This window comes from Homalodisca vitripennis, chromosome 8 (assembly GCF_021130785.1).
Source record: "Homalodisca vitripennis isolate AUS2020 chromosome 8, UT_GWSS_2.1, whole genome shotgun sequence".
NCBI lineage: Eukaryota > Metazoa > Arthropoda > Insecta > Hemiptera > Cicadellidae > Homalodisca > Homalodisca vitripennis.
The window spans coordinates 32,300,047-32,322,727 of NC_060214.1; the positions used below are offsets into that span (position 1 = coordinate 32,300,047).

Here is a 22,681-nt window from a genome sequence, read left to right on the forward strand (position 1 = left end):
GTACAAGGAATATCATATTCCTCTTTGAATATCCACTCTTCAAAAACTGAGCGAGTGTCAGTCAGTTAAGGGCAATTTAAGCGTAATATTACATTTTTGGATGAAAATAGACATGTATTTTCCGTATTTCATAGGTGGGCTTACATCATCAGATCTGTTTTCAAGTTCTATACTACTGTAGGGTTTGTAGATTTCTTTTACAGACGATACACTTCGAATGAAATGTTTGCCACAATATTAGATCATCTGCACATTCATCATCGCTTAGGCCTTGATTAAATGATAGGCCTTATTAGGTTGATAATCTAATAATGAAAGTATACCTTAACTTTAGTATTTAATATTATAGAAAACCTTAACTTAGGCTTATAATAGAAATAAAAATGTTAATTTCAGTACTTTTTCACAATCACATCGTCCTCTGTTGCATCGATTATTATTTAGTTTTAATAATGTCTTGAAATATGATAACCATTTACATATATTCAAAGCTTCAGATAATGTTCCAAATGATATAACAAATAAATTCCGCAATAAGTATTATTAAGTCTTTGTGTCTTTTTTATTTTATCGCACATCAACACGTTTCCCCTCAAAACAACGGGGGAGGTGAGGGTTTCCATATGGAAATATCCCAAGAATGTCTTAGATAAGCTTTAAAACGTCGGATCCTGTATATTTTGCACTTTGGCTACAAATTACACTGATGATCTTTAAGCTATTTGGCTAGTTTGTAACTTTCTCAATTCTTTTTTATTTTCTTAGTCTTTCTTCTTTTAACTTCCAGCTTGAATTTTATCCTCATTGCAATTTATTCTTCTTTGTACAAATAAATCTACGCTTGAGGAGGAAAGTGTTTGAATTTATTTAGAACCTTTTTGGTTAGATTATTTCTTATTCAAACAGCTTTTATTACTTCTATGTTATCTATGAACTTATGTAATAATAGTAGCCTACTCCATCTCTAGCACTCCATCGAGGACACCGATTTTAAAGTGAATTTTAGAAGTCTAGGTTTTCAGAGTGGACAATGCATGAAGTTGTATTTTCATGTAATTTCTTAGGTAAACATAACACAACTTACTTAGGTATCTTATTGTAAGTGCTTTTGTTTCTTTAAACAAAGAGGTGTATATTTTATTGTGGTAGATATTTGAAGAAGGTGTTTAGCGTGTGAGAGAGGTCTCCGGGTCCCGGCTCCGATCTTCTTTAAAAAAACAGACTATAGTGGTGGGAGCGGAGAAGTGGTTCTGAGGGAGCGACTGGCGGCAGGACAGCAGCGGTATTTGGCCTACCAATGTCGCAATATTAAAAAGCAAGTTATTCTACGAGCCTACTCGCAGCTTAATATTTGAACATTTTATTTTAATTTATTTTCAGACAAACTAATACGACTTATGCAGTGTGCGGCATAATACATAATACGATGTAACAAGAGAGCTACTGATGCTCTTCCTTCCCTAAAAGATATTTATGTTCTAAAGTTGTGCTTTGAATGCACGCTACAAAACTACATTAGTTCGATAAGTCTGTTTTTTTTAAAGATTCTGAAATGGGTGAATGTGGCAATAATTATGATTGTTACTACAGATAACAAATTTAAATTATAGACTACCTACAAGTTGCTTAAGAAAAATTGTGTGGAGCTGAATTGGAAGAAAAGTATGGCCATTTGTACCTAAATATTAGTTACCGAAAAGCGAACGGGGGATTAAATGTTTATTATTTTTTATTCATTTAAATACACCATTTAAATTACCTTTTTAAAATTTAAAAACAGTTGCTTTCCTTGCTACCTTACAAATTAATATTTTCACCAAAGTAGTATCGTATAACATATGTTTTATTACACTATTAATTAAGCTACTTTAAAATATAAAAAATTATAATTACTAATTTATAAATTTGAGAAAAATTTCGATGATTTGTATACTTTTAATAAGTCCTTGGAATCTGTTGGGCTTTACTGCGCTAAGTACCGCAAACTTTTGTGTGTGTTAGGCATCTGGTACATATAATTATATTACTGTAAAATATCATGCTCGTTATAAATTTTACAACATTATGAAAAGTTTATACAAAAATGGCTCAGTATGTAAATACTGGTAGGGAAGTTCATGAAATTATACAAAGAGACTACATTAATAAAAATCATATTTATTAATACGAACATAAATAAGTGACAAAAGTATTCGTAATCACTCAAATGAGGTAAGTTTATGATAATGCTGAAACATAAAAACTACCCCTAAATAAAATCTTATATCAAAAAGCATAATATAAATTATAAATATTATCACAATAATGTGATTCTGTCTTAATTAACAAAGAAACATATAAAATACTGGAAGAATTTCATTGAAATTCAAGATTTTTCCGGTACAAAACAAGAAATTTTTATTATATAGAATAAAAATCAAGTATGTTTTACAATAGTTTCATAAGCGTATGTCATTATGACAATTCCAATTATCAGATTCATTTATACTCTTTTTAAGAGTTCAATATTGTACGATACATTTAGTTACGGTTATTATTTCAATACAACATAAGGACTAGTGATTCTGCTTGTGGCACAATGTTGGTGGAAGTTGGTCTTGTTTAGGAATTGTTATATGAATAAGCTAATAAAGAAGCGATGTGTAATGATTGTATGTTATCATGAGTCGCATCTCAGGTAGTTTTTGCCCAGTGGGAGAGTCCTTGGAGCCTGGGAAACAAACATTTAACAGTTAGGCAGTGTGAAAATATTAAACACAGCCAAAAGTAACAGTTTGTGTTGTACTTTTGATTTGAATTCCAAATGAGAATGGTAACATACCTTAGTGTTGCTTCTACACTAGCACACTGTAGGCCTGCATCACTCTATTATAACTTTACTGTTGTATGGACTGTTTCCATGTTCTGAGGATGTGAGCTGCTTTCTGCAAATTTTCATCTTTCTGCAACGCCAACAGATTTAAAATTATTAAATACAAGATACAATTAATTAAATATTGTAATACAAATTATGTAATAAATACTGTACAACTCAACACAAGTATTTTGATTGCTTTTGCAAGTTTTTTGACTATTCATTTATAATGCAGTTGGTAATATATGTCTCGTAAAGACTATGGTTTGAAATAATCTGGATTTTCAAATTTCTTCTGCAACAATGTCCACACTTTTTATGAATAGACTCTAATATGAATATCTGTAAACAGGAATTCAGTTGTTTCAGCTTCTGAATTCAGGCAAGAGTTTTATTATAACCACATTTTCATAACATTTACAGGACACTGCCAATACCATATCAGTTTCTAAGAAGATTCAAAACAAGAATCTACAAACTTTCTAATGGCTTCAAGATTCAAGATTGAATCATCCTTTATTATAATATAACAAATGTAGAATTGTCATCAGCTAAAGAAACTAATCAGTTAATAATAACAGTTGGGAAAATAGAGCTTTTATTTATATGGTTAAATTTTGTGTTCAAAACTCAATTTTGAACTACTGTATATACAAATTATACATGTAAACAGGGCGAGATAGATAAGTTTTAAATGTACAGTATATTTAAACATATATATATATATATATATATATATATATATGTATGTATGTATATTTAGTTGTATGTGTATAGGAGAATGCTTAGAGGTTTAACAAAGAAATAAAATGCACCCACAGCAATATGCATGCCCTTGAATCACCTACAGAATATATTTACATATTTTCATCAAATTTAAGAAACAAAACTGCAAATTCTGAGTTTAGTCTCAACATTTTAAAATGAAAACAATTGGTATATTGTTCAAATTGTTCACAAGAAACATTTTTGTAAAGTTTATTTTCGAAAATATATTATTGTGTGAAAATGGAGAACCAAAACGTAACAAAATTGGTGTTTTACATAAAAAACTGTATTTAGTTAATAGTTAAAACAGCAAATTTTAAATCTGCAATACATTTCCTTTAAAACTGTAGTATGCCACATACAAAATATGTACTAACATTAGCACACCCTAGAAAATAAATGTTTTGAAAAATTTAAAATGAGCACCAATTAACAAATTTACATAGAAGAGAACATCACGTTATACCTAGTTATGAACGTCTTTGAAAAAGACATTTTTCCATGTTTAACCGTGCGTTTATCTCTAACCGTTTTTGAGTATGGACCATGAAACAGTTTTTAATGTTAAAATAAAAAATAAATAAAAACGTATCTAATATTATTGTTGTAAATCATAATTGCAACAAATCCAAGTGTAACTATATGCCACATGATACGTGGATCCACTCTTATAGAAATAAACATTTTGGTGCAACACTGTATTCCAATCAATAATTAACTGTTTCAAATGGCCGACCAAAACATAACAGTCTGTTATATATATATATATATATATATATATATATATATATATATATATATATATATATATATATATATTGATGGAAAACAGTGTTGCATATATTTCTATAAGAGTGGATATATACATTTCATGTGTTTGAATGTAAAAGTCTTCATTATTCAAAGAATTTTGCCATTAAAACATTTTGTACAATGGCTTTTACAAACAAACAGTTCCACTAAAGGGACAAAATCAAAAGTGTTGCTTGGACAATAGTAAAGGTATATTTGTTTTATATTTTATTCAATGTGTTAGATGTAAGATATAAAAATGAAATGTTGTGTATAACCTTTGATTGTATTGTATTAGTTATACAGAAGATTATTAGTTATTCTAACGAAGGAAGTGTGATGTAGTCCGGGGACTAGTTAAGTTAGTTCTGAGGGCCGACGCTAGGGTAGCGCCACGACCACTGCATGCACAAGTTCAGTCCCTTCCATGATAAGCGCATGTTTAAAACAAAACAACCGTCTGTTATATTGTTATTTTTCAAAGTATAATTGAACTTTTAAAAATAAGCCAATCGAGTAATGATTATTATAAAAAAATGTTTACTTTATTTTTTTACTTAAAATAAAGTAAAACTGGATATAATAAATCGTCGTACCTTGATGAAACAGTAACGAACAAAGTTTTCTGCTAGGTGTTTGTCTCCTCCACTGTAGAACGCAGACGGAGGGATGCCTTGGAGCTTCACGTTTTTTGACATCCACTTGGTGAACTTGTAGTCCTTGTACTTGTCAGTTTCACTGCTCAAATCAATCTTCTTGCCTGAGATTTGAGAACAAATTAGAACAAAACTATTGATATTAACCTAAATAGTTATGCAACAGTCTACACTGAAGAATTTTCATTTTTATTCACCATAAAACAACATTTGGTATAAATACTAATCCAAACCTCTACGTCTTACTCGTCGCTAGGCTAGTGTTGTGCCAGTAGTACTAGGTCTGGCCATCGGATGGAGCTGTGATCAGCTGTTCCAATGAGGCGTCTGTGTTTGGTACTGTGTAACAAATTGATTACTTCTCTAGAGCTCACGTTGGTCAATTATTAGTAGGCCTAATATCGTTTTTCTCAGATTGACCTTATCAGGCACAGATTATACTCTATTAATAATTTTCCCGTTTCATCACTTGAGCTTTGAATGATGTCTCGCACTCCAAAGCCAGTCTCAACGTCTGTTGGAGTGCGAAGCGTTCTATTTGATCCACGAATTATGGCAATATTGTTTACACTTCAACTACTTACCTATTCTATTAGTATATTACATTTTTGTGTGTAGGCCCATACAAGCGTAAAATATTTATTTAACAGACTAATTTAACCATAGACGTATCCAGGGAGCTTGCGTTTTGGTGTGAGGTTAGCCGCTAAGTGGCAGTGGTCAGGTCAGGAGATAGAGTAAGCGGGCGAGTGCCGAGCAGTGGTGGGGGTACTGGGAGAGGGAGGCATCTCAGCGGCGGAGGGGTATTTACCCCACCCTGCGTGAACTAAAATCGCCCAGTGTCTTTTTGGGAGCGGTTTACTTAGAGGTTTATGAGTTGTATTTAAAATGTAAGTAGCCTATTTGCTAGAATATAAACATTGTGTTGTGATCAGGAAACACTTTGTCTGTACGCACTTTCGAAGACATGCGGAGTAATGCAAAAAAAGGGAGATCGGTCTAATTGACGTGACAACGTCTTAAATTAGGTTGCGGCTCGGAGTCACTCATGAAAAAGTGTAACGCCCGGTAACGTTACGATGCCCGTCCAGTGGGTCCGCCGCACGGGATCCGCACGGGATAAAGCAGATAATTGTGGGTCCGCCGCACGGGATAAAGCAGATAACTATGTTTATTCGTGAAAATGTGGAGTGCTTAGATTCGTCATTTACAACAACTACAACAATAAAGGTAAATAATTGTACACTGATATTTCATTATCGTAAACTATGATTGATTGATTAATTGTTAGATTGACACAAAAGTTGAAAAACTGAGTTTATAGGTTATGTCATACTATTGACAAATGTTGATAGTGTTAAGTAAATTATTAGTTTAAATCACTCTGCAATCAATCGTAATTCAGTCGATTGAGAAGAAACAGCGCGTATTGCTAGTCAAACATTTAAAATAACAAATTATAACCTCTAACCTGTCATAACAGTGCGACCAAACAAACGAACTAAACCGACCAATCACCACGCGCGGAGTTAGAATTTAACTGTGTTTAGCAAGAATTTCAAATTCCAATTTTAGTAAATGTTTTATTCAACTTTACCATTTACAATAACAAATTTTAATTTTTTTTAAATATGTTTAAACTCAATACATACCTAGCTCCGTCCAGTCAGCCAGTATGAAGTATCCTGCTTGTGGCACGGTGGGCTCCATTCCTACTTCCTTCAGCAACGCGACCATGTAATCTCTCTTCGCTTCCAACTCTCGTGGCAGACTCTGGAAGTAGCTCTCGGGTTGCCCCAGCCGTGTCATCTCTAACTCTAACCCCATCGCTACTGCTTCCTGTACAGCAATAAATTGTCTCATACATTTCTACACAGGAGCAGTGGGAGGACTATCACAGATACCTTCAAATAAATATTTTTGTCTAACCGAATCACCCCGTGAAATGCTAACTATTCTTTTCAGTTCTTCACTGAATGGCCATAACTCAGAGAACTCGGTGGTACATTTTAAATCCAATTAAAATTATTATTTAAACTTGCCAACTCCGAATTTTCCACTAGTCATCCTCATTGTGTGTGCAATGCATATTTTGTCACATGACATATACATTTTTATATGTAAATATTTTATTGAATAACTCCAACGATTTCAGTAACAATTGAACTACGGTACTCGTATTGCAGGCCCAGTGTGGAGAAAATCTAAGTCTAAAAGGAGACTTTTACTGTAGTTGATTAAAATATCAATAAAAACAAATCCAGACAAAGAAAAGCTTCTGTATGTAACATGCCACTTGTAGAGTGTATCGGTCTTTTACAGATGAATAACAACAAACGTTTACTATCCCCTGTTTAAATGTGTATTCATTATTGTATCTATTGTTCTTGACTTTTAAAGGTGACACATATACAATCTGCTGATAAAGCCAAGTCCACAATTACAATGAGCTAGCAGTTACTCGCGGCTTCGCACGCAATTTCCTACTGAAAAATAGATACAACCTTTTATATGACATTCTTAACACTTCTGCGTTAGGTGATAAACACTGCGAAAACTTCCAATCTTCTGATAGTTTTTAGATTTAAATTTAAAGAGCAGTGTTTTGGGGCCCTCAAGTCGGAGAGTGGAACAATGTTTACAACTACCGTGAAGGAACTCGAATTTCCCCGAAATATTTCATTATAAACGATAATAGTAACAAACAATTAAACTATTTTAGGTCAGCGTGGAGGACTCTAAAGTCGACGATTTTATTTTTTCAATTAAGACGTCATTATGTAATGAATAATGGGGGGGGGAGGCGTATGTCATTTTGAAACGGCAGTTAATTTTGCGTTGATGACTCGATTAAGAATATGTACACGAACGCAAATATGAGTAGCATATTTCGGCCAAAAAGTCTATCCATAAGTCCATTATAGTTTATTCTGTTGCAAGGATTTACGAAATAGGAATATGAATATTAGTAACCAGGATCCTAAGAACGTTTATGTACAAATTAAGTGCAATCGACCAAGTAGTTTTACGTGATACAAAACACAGACAGACACTATTAGAGTTTTATGAAATAATATGGATTTATTCGTTTTTCTTTTAGATATTCTTGTGATAAATTGTAATTGATTAATGGATTATACTGATCACCAAAGAAATAATATTGTGCACTCAAGGTTTTTTGTGCAAATTAGCTGCAATGTATAAAGTATGTTTTAATGTATCTGTTTCGAACCAGCTCACGCTCCTTTAGCATGGGTTTATTTAACATTCAATAAATTGTACTATTCTTGTTTGAAATAAACTGATTGAACTCAATTGAACTTTAAGATGGTGGTGAATTAGGGAACGGGGTGGGCCTTTTCGGTATTAATTCATTCTAGATGAACTTTTCTAAACCATACTGAGACCTGCATTCTTTGCTTAAGTTTTTAAGCTTTTACTCCACAACTATCCACTTAGATACACCACTCTGGATGTCACTCTTCGTGTTGAAGCACGTTCACAAAATTAGTTAATAGGAAATGTGTGTTTTATGAAGTACATGTCTTGTAGAAAACGTGTATGCTGTTGGTACACAACATATTTGGTGTGATTGCTTATCACGCTTTAGTATGACGTGTTGATTTTAATCTAGATGGCAGTTATGTTAGTCATCCACTTAAAGAAGAGATCAGATTGTAGATCTCGAACTATATTGTTGTTGGTCGCTTAATAACCAATATAATGGCAAATTTCCGAAAGATCGTTACCTTCACGACCTTTCAATGTCACAAACGAACGTCACTTACTCGTAACGAAAAGGCTACACTGTCTACACCTCTTAAAATACTACCACTTTATCCTGCCTCTGAAATGGAGTATTGGTGTGACTTTGGTCACTACACATCGGTTTGTTTCTCAACGACCGGTTTACAAGGGTGGATCATTATAAAGACAACAAAGGGAACTCACCTGAATAGGGGTGGGTTGTGCGTATACGCTGTTCTGGTGGACGACCATGAGATTCCGGATGAGCGGTGCAGGACCGTACGCCCACCCGGTCTTCCATCCGGTCACGCTGAAGGTCTTCCCTGCAGAGCCGATAGTGATGGTCCGCTCCCACATGTTGGGGAGAGTGGCTGCAGTCATAGTTGTCAACATTTAAATAATCAAGCAATATTAGTTCTTATACCAACGCAATTGGTATTAATACTACCATCAAAATGCCGAAGCGTTTTTAAAACAGTTATAATACTGACAAATATCGGAATCGTTCTGGACAACCACCATCAGTCAAAAGATGCTATATTGTACAGTTTTATATTATACTAATTTAACCAAGAGTTACATAAGTTGATGATAACCACTTATCGCAACTGATTTTACAATTTGATACTTAAATTTTGCCTTAGAAGAACAATCCTGTCTTTAAAGTACTTGAAGACAATTTTAGAATGTTAGAAAATCCAGGGTCCAGGTGCTTCAGGGTCCAGATGTTTAAAAGTCCAGATCTTGTAGAACTTAAGGCATAAATCTCTAATCTTCTTTTATTATATTCTTCACAATCCTGCAATCTTGTAACTCATTTTCTTACTCAGCAGGGATCACTTCTGGCTGGTTTATACCTTCCAGTTGAACCAACCACTGGGCACAGCAAATACCGATGTGTCAAATCTGGGCAACCTTATGGATGTCCAGGAGCGGCACAATACTAACCGCAAATGTAAAAATTCTGGGGTGCAAGGGTAATTCGATAGGTCTAGTCTACTGCGGGAGATGACCGCCGGAGTTGGTGGGGTTCGGTCCCTAGTATCAGATGTTCTTGCTAGTCTAGACATAGGGAGTGCCATTCCCTGCCTGCTTTGGCTGGGGAGCCTGGTTCAGAGCTGGCCTCCACTTCCTCCGGGGGGACGTGACTGAGATTAGTGCCCTAATTCTTCCTCGTGGGTCTCGATAGGAGGCGGCCCTAACCCCTAACATTACCCACCCTGAATATCCTGTCACTCCGGAAGCAGCGTAAGAGAACAAAAAAAAACTAATTTTCTAAATTTAAAATTTGAAGATCTTCTGATGCTCACCCGCTCGGATGTGTTTGAACGGCTTGTAAATCAAGTGCTCATAGACCTCGTCAGAAATGTAGAGGACATCCCACTTCTTGCAGAGATCAGCGATGAAGGTGAGCTCCTCCAGACTGAACACCTTGCCCACAGGGTTGTGGGGGTTGTTGACGATGATGGCTTTGGTCTTCGAGCTGAATTTAGACTCCAGTTCCTCCGGGTCTAGCACCCAGTCACTGGACGTCATGGGCTTGCCTGGGGCAGGCTTCCTCTGTGGCACATAATTGATCAGATAACTTCAGGGAAAAGATTTATTTAAGTTGGAGAATTATCTTATCATTTCGGAAGATATTGTTTCTTTATTTAAACAGAATTACTAAATACACATTTAAAATTGCGTCAACTAAATTTTGTTGGTGTCTACTGAACCATGCCAAATTTCACCATACAATGAGTTCATGTTGACAAATTTCATACATTTAGTTTAATTTAATAGTTTAATAGTTATATCAAATTAACAAATCACCACTGAAGGATCTAATCTACAGAGTCTGATGGATTAGAGAAATTCCTGGAAGGATTGGATAGTTGAGGAACATGTCCATTCAATCCAGGAGTTCTTAAAGCTATTATAATAAAGGAATATATTTGTAATGCCATTATTTCTAAAACAAATGTACGGCATGTCTAACAAAGGTATCCCCTATTGAGTTACAAGATTATTTTAAAATAAAATAGTGTGATTTAGTATGAATTTGTAGTTTGGTTCTCTGTTGAAATATTTGATTTTGAACTAGTTTCAAAGTTAACTCGTTTGTGCCCGATGTATGCTAGTTCTCTGAGCTGTCAAGACAGTAAGAAATTGTGCTTATATGGAATGCAAGTAGTTGAGAAATAGCCACGGCCTGATGTGTGATTGGTCTTGTGACAAATTTGAGTATAAGTGTACTTAATATCTAAATACAAAAATATTTAATGCTTCGAAATATTTTTATTGGGTATTTGCTAAAAAAGTATAACAATCTAATACGATTCTGGTTAAATTTGACTTGAATTACACTCAATATTTTGATTAGTTAAACATCAAACAGTTTCATAATACGTAATTTTCTTTGTAATTTCAAACAAGACATGGCCAAACCCACATAAACAACAACAAAATATTATCATAGTAATACAAAAAATGTGCAAATCAGATACTGGTGCAATTTAAGAAGGCACAGGTTCATTATTCACTTAATTCATTTAGTAAGTATAACAAGTTCGTTTTTTAAAATTGTCTTTAACTTTCTATTTGTTTTAAATCACAGTTGGCACAATTTTATTCATCATTTCCTGACGCTTCTTCGTCGTGTAGTCCATTGTTTGCGTTTCTTCATAAACGAGTTTAATTATGGGATTTGGAAGATACATCACATTTGAATCTTTAACCTAGGCCTTTTTGAAATTCACTCTTAGTTTTTTATCGAATTAAACATAACTTTCAAAATTAAGGAGCACTTCAAAAAAAAAAAAAAAAAAAAAAAAAAAAAAAAAAAAAAAAGTAAGAAACTTTAGCATTCTAAAATTTCTGGCAAGTAAGATTAGTATAATTGCACACCGTATTAATACACTAACACAAGTTGGTGAAAGCTTGATTAATCACAATTATAACTCTAAGAACAATTAGAAACTCCAAGAAAGTAATATGAATATAGCCTAATTCTAGTCACGAGACCACTCAATGTCTGAGATCTGTTTGATATCATAAGTGGTTATATTTGAACAATAGGTGTTTATTAAACAGAAATACTTGTTGTAAATAAACTGTGATTACAAATATACAGTATTTATAAACAATTATTCACTTTGTTGGTTAGATTTGACAATTCAATGTAAAAACACATTTTTAAATGCAATCTGGGTTTACAAGATGAGGGTTCAACAGAATCTTAGTTGAAAATTTAAATTAGCAATTACATTTAATTTTTTCTGAATGATAATATCCTGGACTCTACAGTAGGTGGACTTTTAACTTTTCTTCCGGCTTTCGATTGGTGTGGGATTGGTATTGGCAACACTGTAAAGCACAGGTGCACCCCCTAAGAAAGTTTTTTTAAAGTCACAATAAAATGTTTTTTTATCTTACGGTATGTTTTATGTTTATTGCCTTAGCGTTATTGACCTTGTTTTAATTATAATTAATAGGCTATGAAAAATAATTCAAATTGCACAATTTTAACATTTAACATACTACCTAACTTAAATTACTTGTAACTGTTACTAATTTTTAGGACCACTACACCGAACAAACATATTACAAGTAGGCTATATGTGACCATGAGGACATCCTCTTAAAATCCGTATTACTTTAGTGTAATTAGTTACATTTGAAGAAAAATTGTGGTTTTTAGAAAAAAAGCCTAGTGGTCGTCAGACCGGACACGTGTGGTAGGCAAGGCGAGATAGCGAGCTTCCGGTGTTGCCAAACTGTGCAAACCTCAAGAGAAAAGTTTAACCGCACGGAATGTTTCGTAACTGGCAGAACACCAAAATTCGAAACAGGGTCGAGGTTGATCGTGCCTGTTAAAGACTTGTGGTAAAACCAAAGGCTGGAACCGGAAATAACTAAAAATCTCAGTGAGGTTGGCTCTGATTTTCAATGATCAAGATCAATGACAATTACATTAAGATTCAATTACACTTTTCTTCTTCATATTTTAATGTGTTCAGATTATATGAAAAATTAAATTGAAATAAAGTTCAACATTTTTTCAAGAGTACAAAGATGTGTGCCCATATCTTCCAATGAATGCCGGAGACAATTGGGGAGCTCTTGACGCACGAGGGGCGCAGCCCGGGCTTTTAAGAGCTGGTTGCACTATTGGCAATTATTAATATATTAATATATATATATAATATTAATATTAATATTTGTAGCGCCATAAGAACAATGTTAAACTTCATACAGTTTGACGACTTAATTTTTAGTTCTAAAATAGTGGGAGATGACTTATTTTAAAGATATAATTACAACGTACCCAAAATGTTTCACTGTTTTTACTTGTTGTAAAAAAGTCAAATCTTTTTAATTTATTGTTGAAATACAAAAAAATCAAAAGTGTTTGGATGCATACTGATAAAATGTTTAAAACGAGAAAACTTCCATAACGCTGAGATGAAAAATAAGAGCATAAAAGTGAATGAGTATTAAATTTATTCTTATGGGGGAAACATATGGTCGTTTTACTACAGTCGGTTCTTAAGAGCGATCAATTCGATGATACCTGTAGAAGCCGCACTATACCATCCTACAAGGCAAGCTGTAGATTAGATTATGATAAAAACGTTACTTTCACAGATCTCAGCTTGAATTTGGGTACTATCTCGAGGGGTGTTATTATTATTTCGCAAGAAGTGGGGGGGTAGCGCCACAGGGGCGCCGAAGCTCGCACTGATGGCCAGGGGCATTTCCGATCGGTACTTTCCCGACCTTGGATCACGTCCCCCAGATCGTTTATGTTTTCTGACGTCAGATCACGTTGGACGATCTTTTTGGCAAAAAAGAAAAGCATCCCTCGATATAATATCTAAAGTCAAGCACAGATCACGTGAGAGCTCGCTTCATATATTTATAAAAATAGTAGATAGGGACATAGTGGCTTTCTTCTCAGCGATATCGTTTCTTTTATAGAAGCAGAAAACAAGTACCGATCGGCATAATGTCACGTAATTTTTACAGTAAGTCAAATAAAATCAGATCTTTCTAATGATGTCATTTTAGGTACCCGTTAAGAAAACTTTTCCAAAAACGCCACTGCACTTCGGATACCACCATAGTACTCTTTGACCAAGAAAAGTTTATCACTGTAGTCTCCAGAAACTTGTGTAATACACATCTTAGAAACAGAAACAGAAATGTAACTCACCAGACGTAGTGGGATGAAGACTGGTACACCGCCCACAGCGCGCACCATGGGCTCGTAGCAGTCGAAAAATGGCTCTATGATGATGATCTCATCCCCTGGAGACGTGTGACCTTGGATGCAGTTGAACACAGCTTGGAACGCCCCGCTTGTGACAATAATCTCGGTCTTCGGGTTGAGTTCTCGGCCGATCAGCTGAGAATAGTACTTGCTCAAAGCTACCACCAACCGATGGTGGCCCTGATAGAACATCGATATTCCAATCACAATAAATTACAACACTGTTTGTTGTGTAAATTGAAAACAACAGTGTTTCAGTGGTCGCAGTTTTTATGGTTATAGATTAAATACGATTGCATTTGATAGTTCTTTGTGTAAAAATCATAACCTTATTTCCAGGTTCTAATTTTTGAAATTGTTGGGGTACTGATGAATAGCAAAGTACTGATGATTTTCAACAGTAATGGTGCTGAGAGGAGGCGTACAATTGTGTAGGGTTCATGTAAAATATTACAGAAAACAATGAAATATTATTGGAAAGAAATAATTTAACCCAACTTGAGTGGTGGTGGGGGGGGGGGGAGACCCAAAAGCTTTGGTGGGCCACCTGTGTTAGCAGACCTGTTTGGTAAATGTTGCACTTGATTATGAATACTGCACATAAAAATAGTCTCCTGGCACTAAAAGAGTTAGGATTCCATAAACAATTAACTGAAACATTACATCACTTTCCCATTTATGTAACGCGTTCATTCCCACAACACATAAATGAGAAATGCAGCCAAAGTAGATTGGCTAAAGATCAATTATTGTAAGCCTCTTTTAGGCTTACAATATTAGATACAGCACCGACTGTTAGCCAAAGTTATAATAACAATATACACACAGCAAAAGCACAATATTTTGTTTATATTGCTTATTACATTTTTAAATAACGTACGCTAATACTGTTCTAACACACTAAATATTAATGGACATCCTTGAGGTAATAAAGTTTCTGCGATAATAAAATTATAGAATAAATAAATGTAAATTGCGCAAGTAAAACTTTCCTGGATAGGCCTACGTACCTCATGTGATGAGGTTTAGGACACCCAAAAAATAAATTGTCTATGCTCATGAATTTGGTGTCTGATCTTTTTACGAAAACTATTTAATCTTTACCAGCATTACGGGCAATACAATAACATGTTTATGTACATTACGAAACACTATAGTACCAAATAGTATAATCACGATAGAACTCACAAAGCATCCTGTGTACTGATGTAGAAGAACATTGTCTCCATTCGCTACCTCTGCCAGAGCCTTGGTCAAGAATTCCGGGGGTGCGAAATCCGGGAACCCTTGACCTAGATTCAAGGGCTTATATTCCTGAGCAAGTTGGATATATTCAACCCTGTGGAACATTACAAATACCGATGTTGATGGAGTAATATATGAGGTTATTCTGTAATATTATATACCTTACATTACTGACACAATGTAGATTACTTGTAATAAATCTTCGATCAAGCCTATCTTGTTTTTTATATTTCAAATACTCTAGAGTAAAGCATAATTTTTAAAGTCACAACCCAATTACTTCACTAAGACAAGTTTTAGTCACAAAATATTCCAATTTAACCAACAAAAAAGATTCAAATTTCTGAAAAGAACTAACATTTTATTTTCCTTTTTAGAAACTGAAAGTAACTGAGAATCACCAATTTTGTTAATTAAACTAACACAAAACAATATTAAATCCTTAAAATATATTCGTATAATACTAATAAAAACGTATTTCCCAATCATTCCTCATGAAATCCTCCACAAATAAAAGTAAAAAGAATAATATTTTTACATACGTGATAATACAAAATGCCTTTACATTTCTTGACAATGTGGAGTTTTTTTTGGAGTTTTGCAACAAATAGCTACCGGTACTACTTTGAATCGACTAACTGCCTTTTAGAAAAAAAATCAGACCTTTTGCAACAAACCTTATACTTGTGAATTCCCAAGGAATGGTCCAAAACCTCATAATAATAGCTTGACTCAAGCGCAAAAATAGTTTAAAAACTCACCATAAATTGTTCTCAGATCCGGAAAATCTCAAAGGCAAAGAAAATTTTTGAGATGACATCTTTGTTCTATTCAGACAAACACGCGTGGAAGCCCAACACAAAACGACTATGGTATCGTTTGGCACGATCCCCTGATATACTAACGTAGGTAATCTGTTAGTGATAAACATTCAACAGCTTTCTGCACTCGAGTGCGGTTCTTTGAACACTCAGTTTAATCATTTCATGAAATCTGGATCATAAAAATGTATCATGCAAGTCATTAATTAAATGACGGTTGATCTAAATAAAATTTGAACATCGAACTGAATATTTATCTTTCACTCCTAATTCTGAAAATCTACTTTAAAAAAATTAAAAAACGGATTCGAGTCGAGTCTAATTATCTTGAATCTGTTGATCAGGAGCTTTTGCATCTTTATACAGAGATCCTATTAAATAGTTGTTATAAGAAAAATTATAAATAGGTAAATATGATATAGTACGAGATTACAGACTTGTAAGTGTAATAGGATACTGCGAGATTACATACTACTATTTTAAAACTGAATAAAAGGCAAAAGTGAAAAAATAGGGTTACCTGTAACATTAACGGATTGAAATGTTTCTGTGAATCCAATATTTTAGATTACTTGATGACAGGACACCTTCTATTGGTTTTGCAATCTGGTAGTGCTTTTTGGTAGTAAAATCTTCGATGAAAATTATTGGTTTGTATTAAAAACTTATTTTCTCGCAGTTGGTACCACAAACATTATTACAACACTGAACAGAAATCGTTAGGGCTAACTCAGCTTTAATCTCGAATAAGTTTAACAAAAAGTAAACCGTTCACTTTATCGGTTTTTACTGCGGCCACTGCTTCGATTTGAAGAATACGATCAGAGTAACCTACTACAGCGCACAAACGACTAATTTGTTCGACTAATCAATGTAGAAGTCTAATCGATATTCATATGAAACAAGATCGAGCGAATTCTTGTCTCTCCAGGGTTCAATATAAACACAACAGAAGTCACTTTGTATCGAAATTTTTACAGCGCTAAATTTAAGTTTAAATTTAATTATTTTGATCAGGATCAAAATACAGATTTGATCAGGCTGGGTACTATACTACAGATAGTAGGCTAAAGTATGTTTCCTTACGATGAACATACTCTTTCCATCTCGTATATAGTTGCATCCGAACTCGTACATTCAATTTCTGCGATTGGGTGGGGGGGGGGAGTTCAGAACTACTCTTGTTTCGTCTGTGAAAACGTTCAACACAAAGTTCTAAATTTCAAATTTCGATATCAGCTACCAAACCACTGTCATTATGTCTTTTACGCTTATTCCCTATATTTTCATAACTATTCGTCCGATTGCCATCATTTTGGTCTCAAGAAAATCCTTTGGACTTTCATTAGATGATGACAGATATTTAGTTCATTTGAAATGGTTGTACAAGAAATTCAGTACCAATGTATTGTTTCTCAGGGAAAATTAGAAACGAAAGAAAAAATGTAATAACCATCTACTTTGGCAGAGAGAAAATATACAAATCACACATAATGCACCAATTAATAATAATAGCCAACAACATAGATGGAAATGGACTTTAGGTATCAGAGTGAGAAACTATTTTTGACAATTTAAATTTGTTTGAGCTTACGTATTTCAACGCTTTTTGCATTTTAATTTACTATTATAAAAAACGATCCAACCCGATTTGCAAATAAAGATTTGATCTTCCCAAGAATCGGACCCGTGTAACCTCTCGGTAGAGCGCCTCAGACTTACACTTAAGCTTGGGTGAAGATAAAAACTAAGGTGTCGAATTTGAACATGGCTGTGTACGATACTTAGATACTTATAAATATCATTGGTGTTTCATTCATAAGAAAAAAAAAAAAAAAAAAAAAAAAAAAAAAAAAAAAAAAAAAAAAAAAATGCAGGTACAAAGCTTCTAGTCCTGAAAACCATTCCTCGACTTTACAGCTGTACAGATTTCAACGTCTGCAACATAGATATAAGGTTAAATATTTCGATGGGCCGCAATCATCGCCAATATTGTTTATTTAGTGATTGCAATTCAGCGTAGGAATCTATCTACACAATAGTAAAAACGTCTGCTTCTGCGCGAAAATTAAAAGGAGCTGGTTTATTTGCTTTTTGTATCTTTCACTATTGGTTCACTGTTGGTTTGCAGGTGCACTTTTCAAGAGAAAAGTGAGACAAGTACATTGACCGTGTCTATTGCAGTGAATAGTGAAAGAAGTTTAAAGTGAGAATACGTCAATAATTCCTTTTCTGAACTGCCATGAAGTACGTAAAACCTATCTCCTGAATGCAGGAAAAGAATCAAAGTTCTTAAGGAATTATAATGCAATAAAGAGCTCATTGGAGATAGTCTTAACGGTTGTGGGCGTGTTCTTATTTACATTCTGCAAGTTTGCTTGTGCGTTACGAAAAGTAATACGAAGTTGTTGGAGAGGCCATTCTACTGTTATCGGATTATTTCAAAAGCTTTACTTTTTCTTAGAGTTCTCCATGATGAGGATAAACAACGGTATCTTGATGAACGCTTGATACAAACAACATGTTTCCAGTAGCGAATAATGCTGACATCCTTTCGTCATATTTATGGTTGCCATAGAAACCACTCAGCTGGTATAAACCGGTTAAAAGTATCTCAACTTGAATGCAAATAAGTAATATCAAGAAAGTGGCCGTTGCAGCCACTGTTTATAGTGCCATCGCTGGATTTACAGTAATTAGAAACTATTATTATTATTTTTTTAAGGAGAAGCTGATCCCCTTTTAAGCCTTATTCTGCCCGTCCTCATGGGCCACTGGCTTGTGCGAGGATCTTATCAAACAGAATAAGGGGGAGAGCCACAGTGTACAATGTCGATGGTACTGATGAAAAGTGCAAGGGTCACAGACAGGATTCGAACCTGCGCTATTTCTAACTCAGATTCTAAGTCCAACGTCTTAGACCGCTCGATCATCGACACCCCCATAATCGAACCGTAAGCATTGTTGGGGAATGTATTCCACAGCCGAACGAGAATCTGCTACAAGTTATCACTACGATAATTTGGAGAAGATTACGGCATTAACTGTGATATTGGAGCAGCTGTCAGCTGATTGTACTATCGGGTTATTACTGTAAACACACGCGATTGTGTAGTGTTGTCGGACTGGATCACACTAGCTCATCAGTCAGGCATGTTTACTATCAGCTGCGATATCAGTGCTGGGGAGTAGTATGGTGTAATGTGCGTCAGAGGAGATAACAAACTAGTCTGCACGTGACAATAGTTACTACCTTGAGATCTAATACTACTTTTAGTAATAATGATATGAGACGTTACTTAAGAAACCGAATGAGACAGTTGGAGATTGTTTAATTATGCCCTTAGGCTAAGAACAAAGTTGGTGGAAATGCTCGTATTCTGGGGAAAGTGCTTGATGTTATGCTTTATCGTGGAGTAAAGCATCCTGATCAGACTCTAATCTTCAAGCACAGAGACCGAAGTAATGGCCATTATGGGCTGTGTTTGACATCAGACATCGGCGTAAACTGTTTAATGAACTTTTTAATAAACCGTTAAAAATCTAAGGGTCGTAAGGTATTTTATTCGGCCTTTTCACAATCTACTAATTCCTAGAATGATTCAAAAAAGAAAATGTTATCAGTGGCTTAGCTACCTTGGGTGGCAATACATTTTATATGATAAAGGTAATTTATTATTTATCACTATAGAATAATACATGTTTAACATTTCACGCCAACCAAACACAACACACTTCACGAAACAAATGAGAAATGTTGCAACTGAAACGTCAAAGATCGCGAGTATGGGACAGGGAATCCCCCACGACAGCGTCAGGCTCTTTTGCGGGAATCCCTGAATTATACATAGAGCTGAGCCATTGCTAGTGGAGGAATCCCCGAAAAAGAAATAATGTTTGTGCTAGTGATTTATTTTTTGTTTGTTTGTAAATTGTTCTTAAAATTGAGAGACCGGGTGGGTGTCACCCCAAAAAAGGTGACATCCGGTGCGGCCCGCCCCCGCCACCCCACCTTTGCTACGCCACTGACTGTTATCCAAAAAAAGGAAATTATTCAAGTTTATAGGCACCTGGCGACCCCTGACACATAAGTAATTCAAGGGAGTAATTTTTAGTAGGATTGAGAATTGGGCAGAACTTCCAGAATGCCAAATCTCATCACCCAAACAAAAATATAAGGGACACAAGAGCTGTTATTTTCTTAGTGCGACCTATCCTATCTTCATTGAGGACGCTAGGAAGAAACATAAAGGTGGTATTTGTCAGTTTAGACTTCTCATATGCATTACTATCGGTTCCTACTTCTTTTCTAACATATTCTATACGGATGCACTTAACGTTCGAGTTCATAAAACAGCGAAAAAGAGCTGGCCTACAGCCAGAGTCCAGGTCGTCTGAGCATTAGGAATTATTAAACAAGGTGGTCCTCTCAACTGTATAACACATCTGTTATCATTATCATTTATATCGATTAGGCTATATTTTATGGTTACGTGCAGAGAGGTAGGGATAAAAATATTTCTCATAGTGGAGAATTTCTGCAGGCGCAGAAATTATGTATACCCGAGTTTGAGCGATGTTTACGGCCAAAAAACAGGCCTATCTAAAATCCAACCATACCACTGTTTTCTTTGTTTAATTTCATGTTTTATAAATATTTAAAATTAGTAAAACAGTGTTAACAGTTTATATCGCAGCTGGAATGAAAAATTACAGATTTATTTACTTATTTCTACCGTACACCACCTTTAAATTTTTATATTAATTTATAACCCGTCTTCGGATTGCATTTCAATTCTAATGCAAGGTTAATAAGATTGCTTACTTCGTAGTCGTTCGTAGGTCAATAAATTCATTTTCGGACACTTCTAATTATCCTGGACCTAAATATTTTAACCAAATACCTCGTAATTCACGACAGATCAACAGTTTCAGGGAATTTGTAGTAATTTTAAAACTTGGCAACAACTGTTGAATATTAAGAAACTATATAATTAGATAAATTTAATATCTTAATGGAGTAGTGTTTGGTTTATTTATATTGTAAGAGAGACTTGTTCTAGTTCACGTACCTAGATTGTTATTTATATTTTGTAAATGTTCTCACAAAATGTATTTTCAGTTAATTTTTAATTGCAAATTTCATTTTTGCAAACGTTACATAAATGGCGTCTTTATTTATTTATTATATTATAAGCTAGATTTCATATAAATTGTTAGCTTGTTGTTATTATACAGTACACTGATCTCACTATTGGTAATTTTGTCAGTAAATTTCCTAGTTATAATTTGTTTTATTGTTTATAGTTATTGAGGAAATCCATCATTATTAGATTACTAATTTGAGAATCCAATCTCTTCCAGAAAAGAAGTTGTAAATTTTCTAATTGAACATTTTCTTGGCTTTGTGAGGGTCTTAAAATTAGTTTCTTAGCGTCGTTGTAATAGTTGAGTAGTTTGCAGTCGCATTTCATCATTATAAAATTATTTATATTTGTACTTCCTTCATAAAATGACTCAGCGGCTGGTCTGAGCCGGAATAGTGAGTGCGACAATATAAACGAAATATATCGATACAAGCCTGGGTTGTGGCACGGTGTTGCCAGCTGAAGCGGAAGAATAAGTAATGATTGGATAATCGATTGAATTCAACAATCGAGTGATCGTTGCTCGTCTTCTTTACTTCTTATATATTTTCCTGAATCCTTTACTTTCGCAATTTAAATTAATACGCACTTACACAGAACGTGAGCAATAATAATAATAAAATTTAAAAAAACATGGAGAATAAACGAACTCCGAAGATCAAACCGAATGTAAACAACCGGAACGAAGCGAGACATCGACGCAAGAATCAGCTGATATGACAATGTGGCAACGCCGCAAAGTGAGTCCCGTACTGCCAGGCTTACAATGATATGTCTCGTACTGTAACGTGAAACTAAACTAGGAAAACAGTATTACGATTGGAGTTTTCATAGGTCTGTTGGTTTAGCCATAAACATCATTGAAACTCGGGGGTACATTATTTCTGCACTGACAATAGTGACAAACTGTGATGGACTTTATTCAGCTGAAGGGCATGCGTTCCGTCTATGCCTGATGTACCCACGAAAGCGTGGCCTGCAAACCTTGTATGGGATTGGTGATGGTTCTTTGGAGTGCCTGGTAGAGAGGCTCTCGTCTACTCGAAGTTCCCACGCTGTCTTCAATAATAATGAAATTCCGGAACGCCTTCATGAGGTCTGATTAGGATCATTTTAATTAGAGACCCCTTATTCGATATTAAATTTGGATTCAGTGAGAACTTTCGTTCCCGCTAGGTTAGATTTTTGTTGTGTGTAGCGGGAACATACATTTCTACCAGCGTAGGGAAGTGACCAGAAATTCGATACAGTAATCAAACTACTTGCCAAAAATTGATGTAAATTAGGCGAGGTTTATGGGGGATTATGTCGAGGTTCTCTTCCCTATACAGGGCGCGCCAAAGAGAGGGAACCATTTTAAATTCATACGAATAGAAAAAGGTTTCGGGATTTGGGAG

General features: G+C 34.7%; 1 protein-coding gene across 1 annotated transcript; it reads right to left on the minus strand.

The window, feature by feature from the left end:
• Nucleotides 1-2,137: 2,137 nt before the first annotated feature.
• LOC124367126 (kynurenine aminotransferase-like) lies at nt 2,138-16,192 on the minus strand. The gene is made up of 9 exons (XM_046823780.1): nt 16,078-16,192; nt 15,260-15,410; nt 14,015-14,251; nt 10,128-10,377; nt 9,022-9,188; nt 6,723-6,909; nt 5,011-5,174; nt 2,822-2,942; nt 2,138-2,710 (listed from the first exon to the last, which is right to left on the minus strand). The coding sequence occupies exons 1-8, from the start codon at nt 16,134-16,136 to the stop codon at nt 2,877-2,879; spliced, it is 1,281 nt and encodes a 426-aa protein (XP_046679736.1). The 5' UTR covers nt 16,137-16,192; the 3' UTR covers nt 2,138-2,710; nt 2,822-2,876.
• Between the last annotated feature and the right edge of the window lie 6,489 nt (nt 16,193-22,681).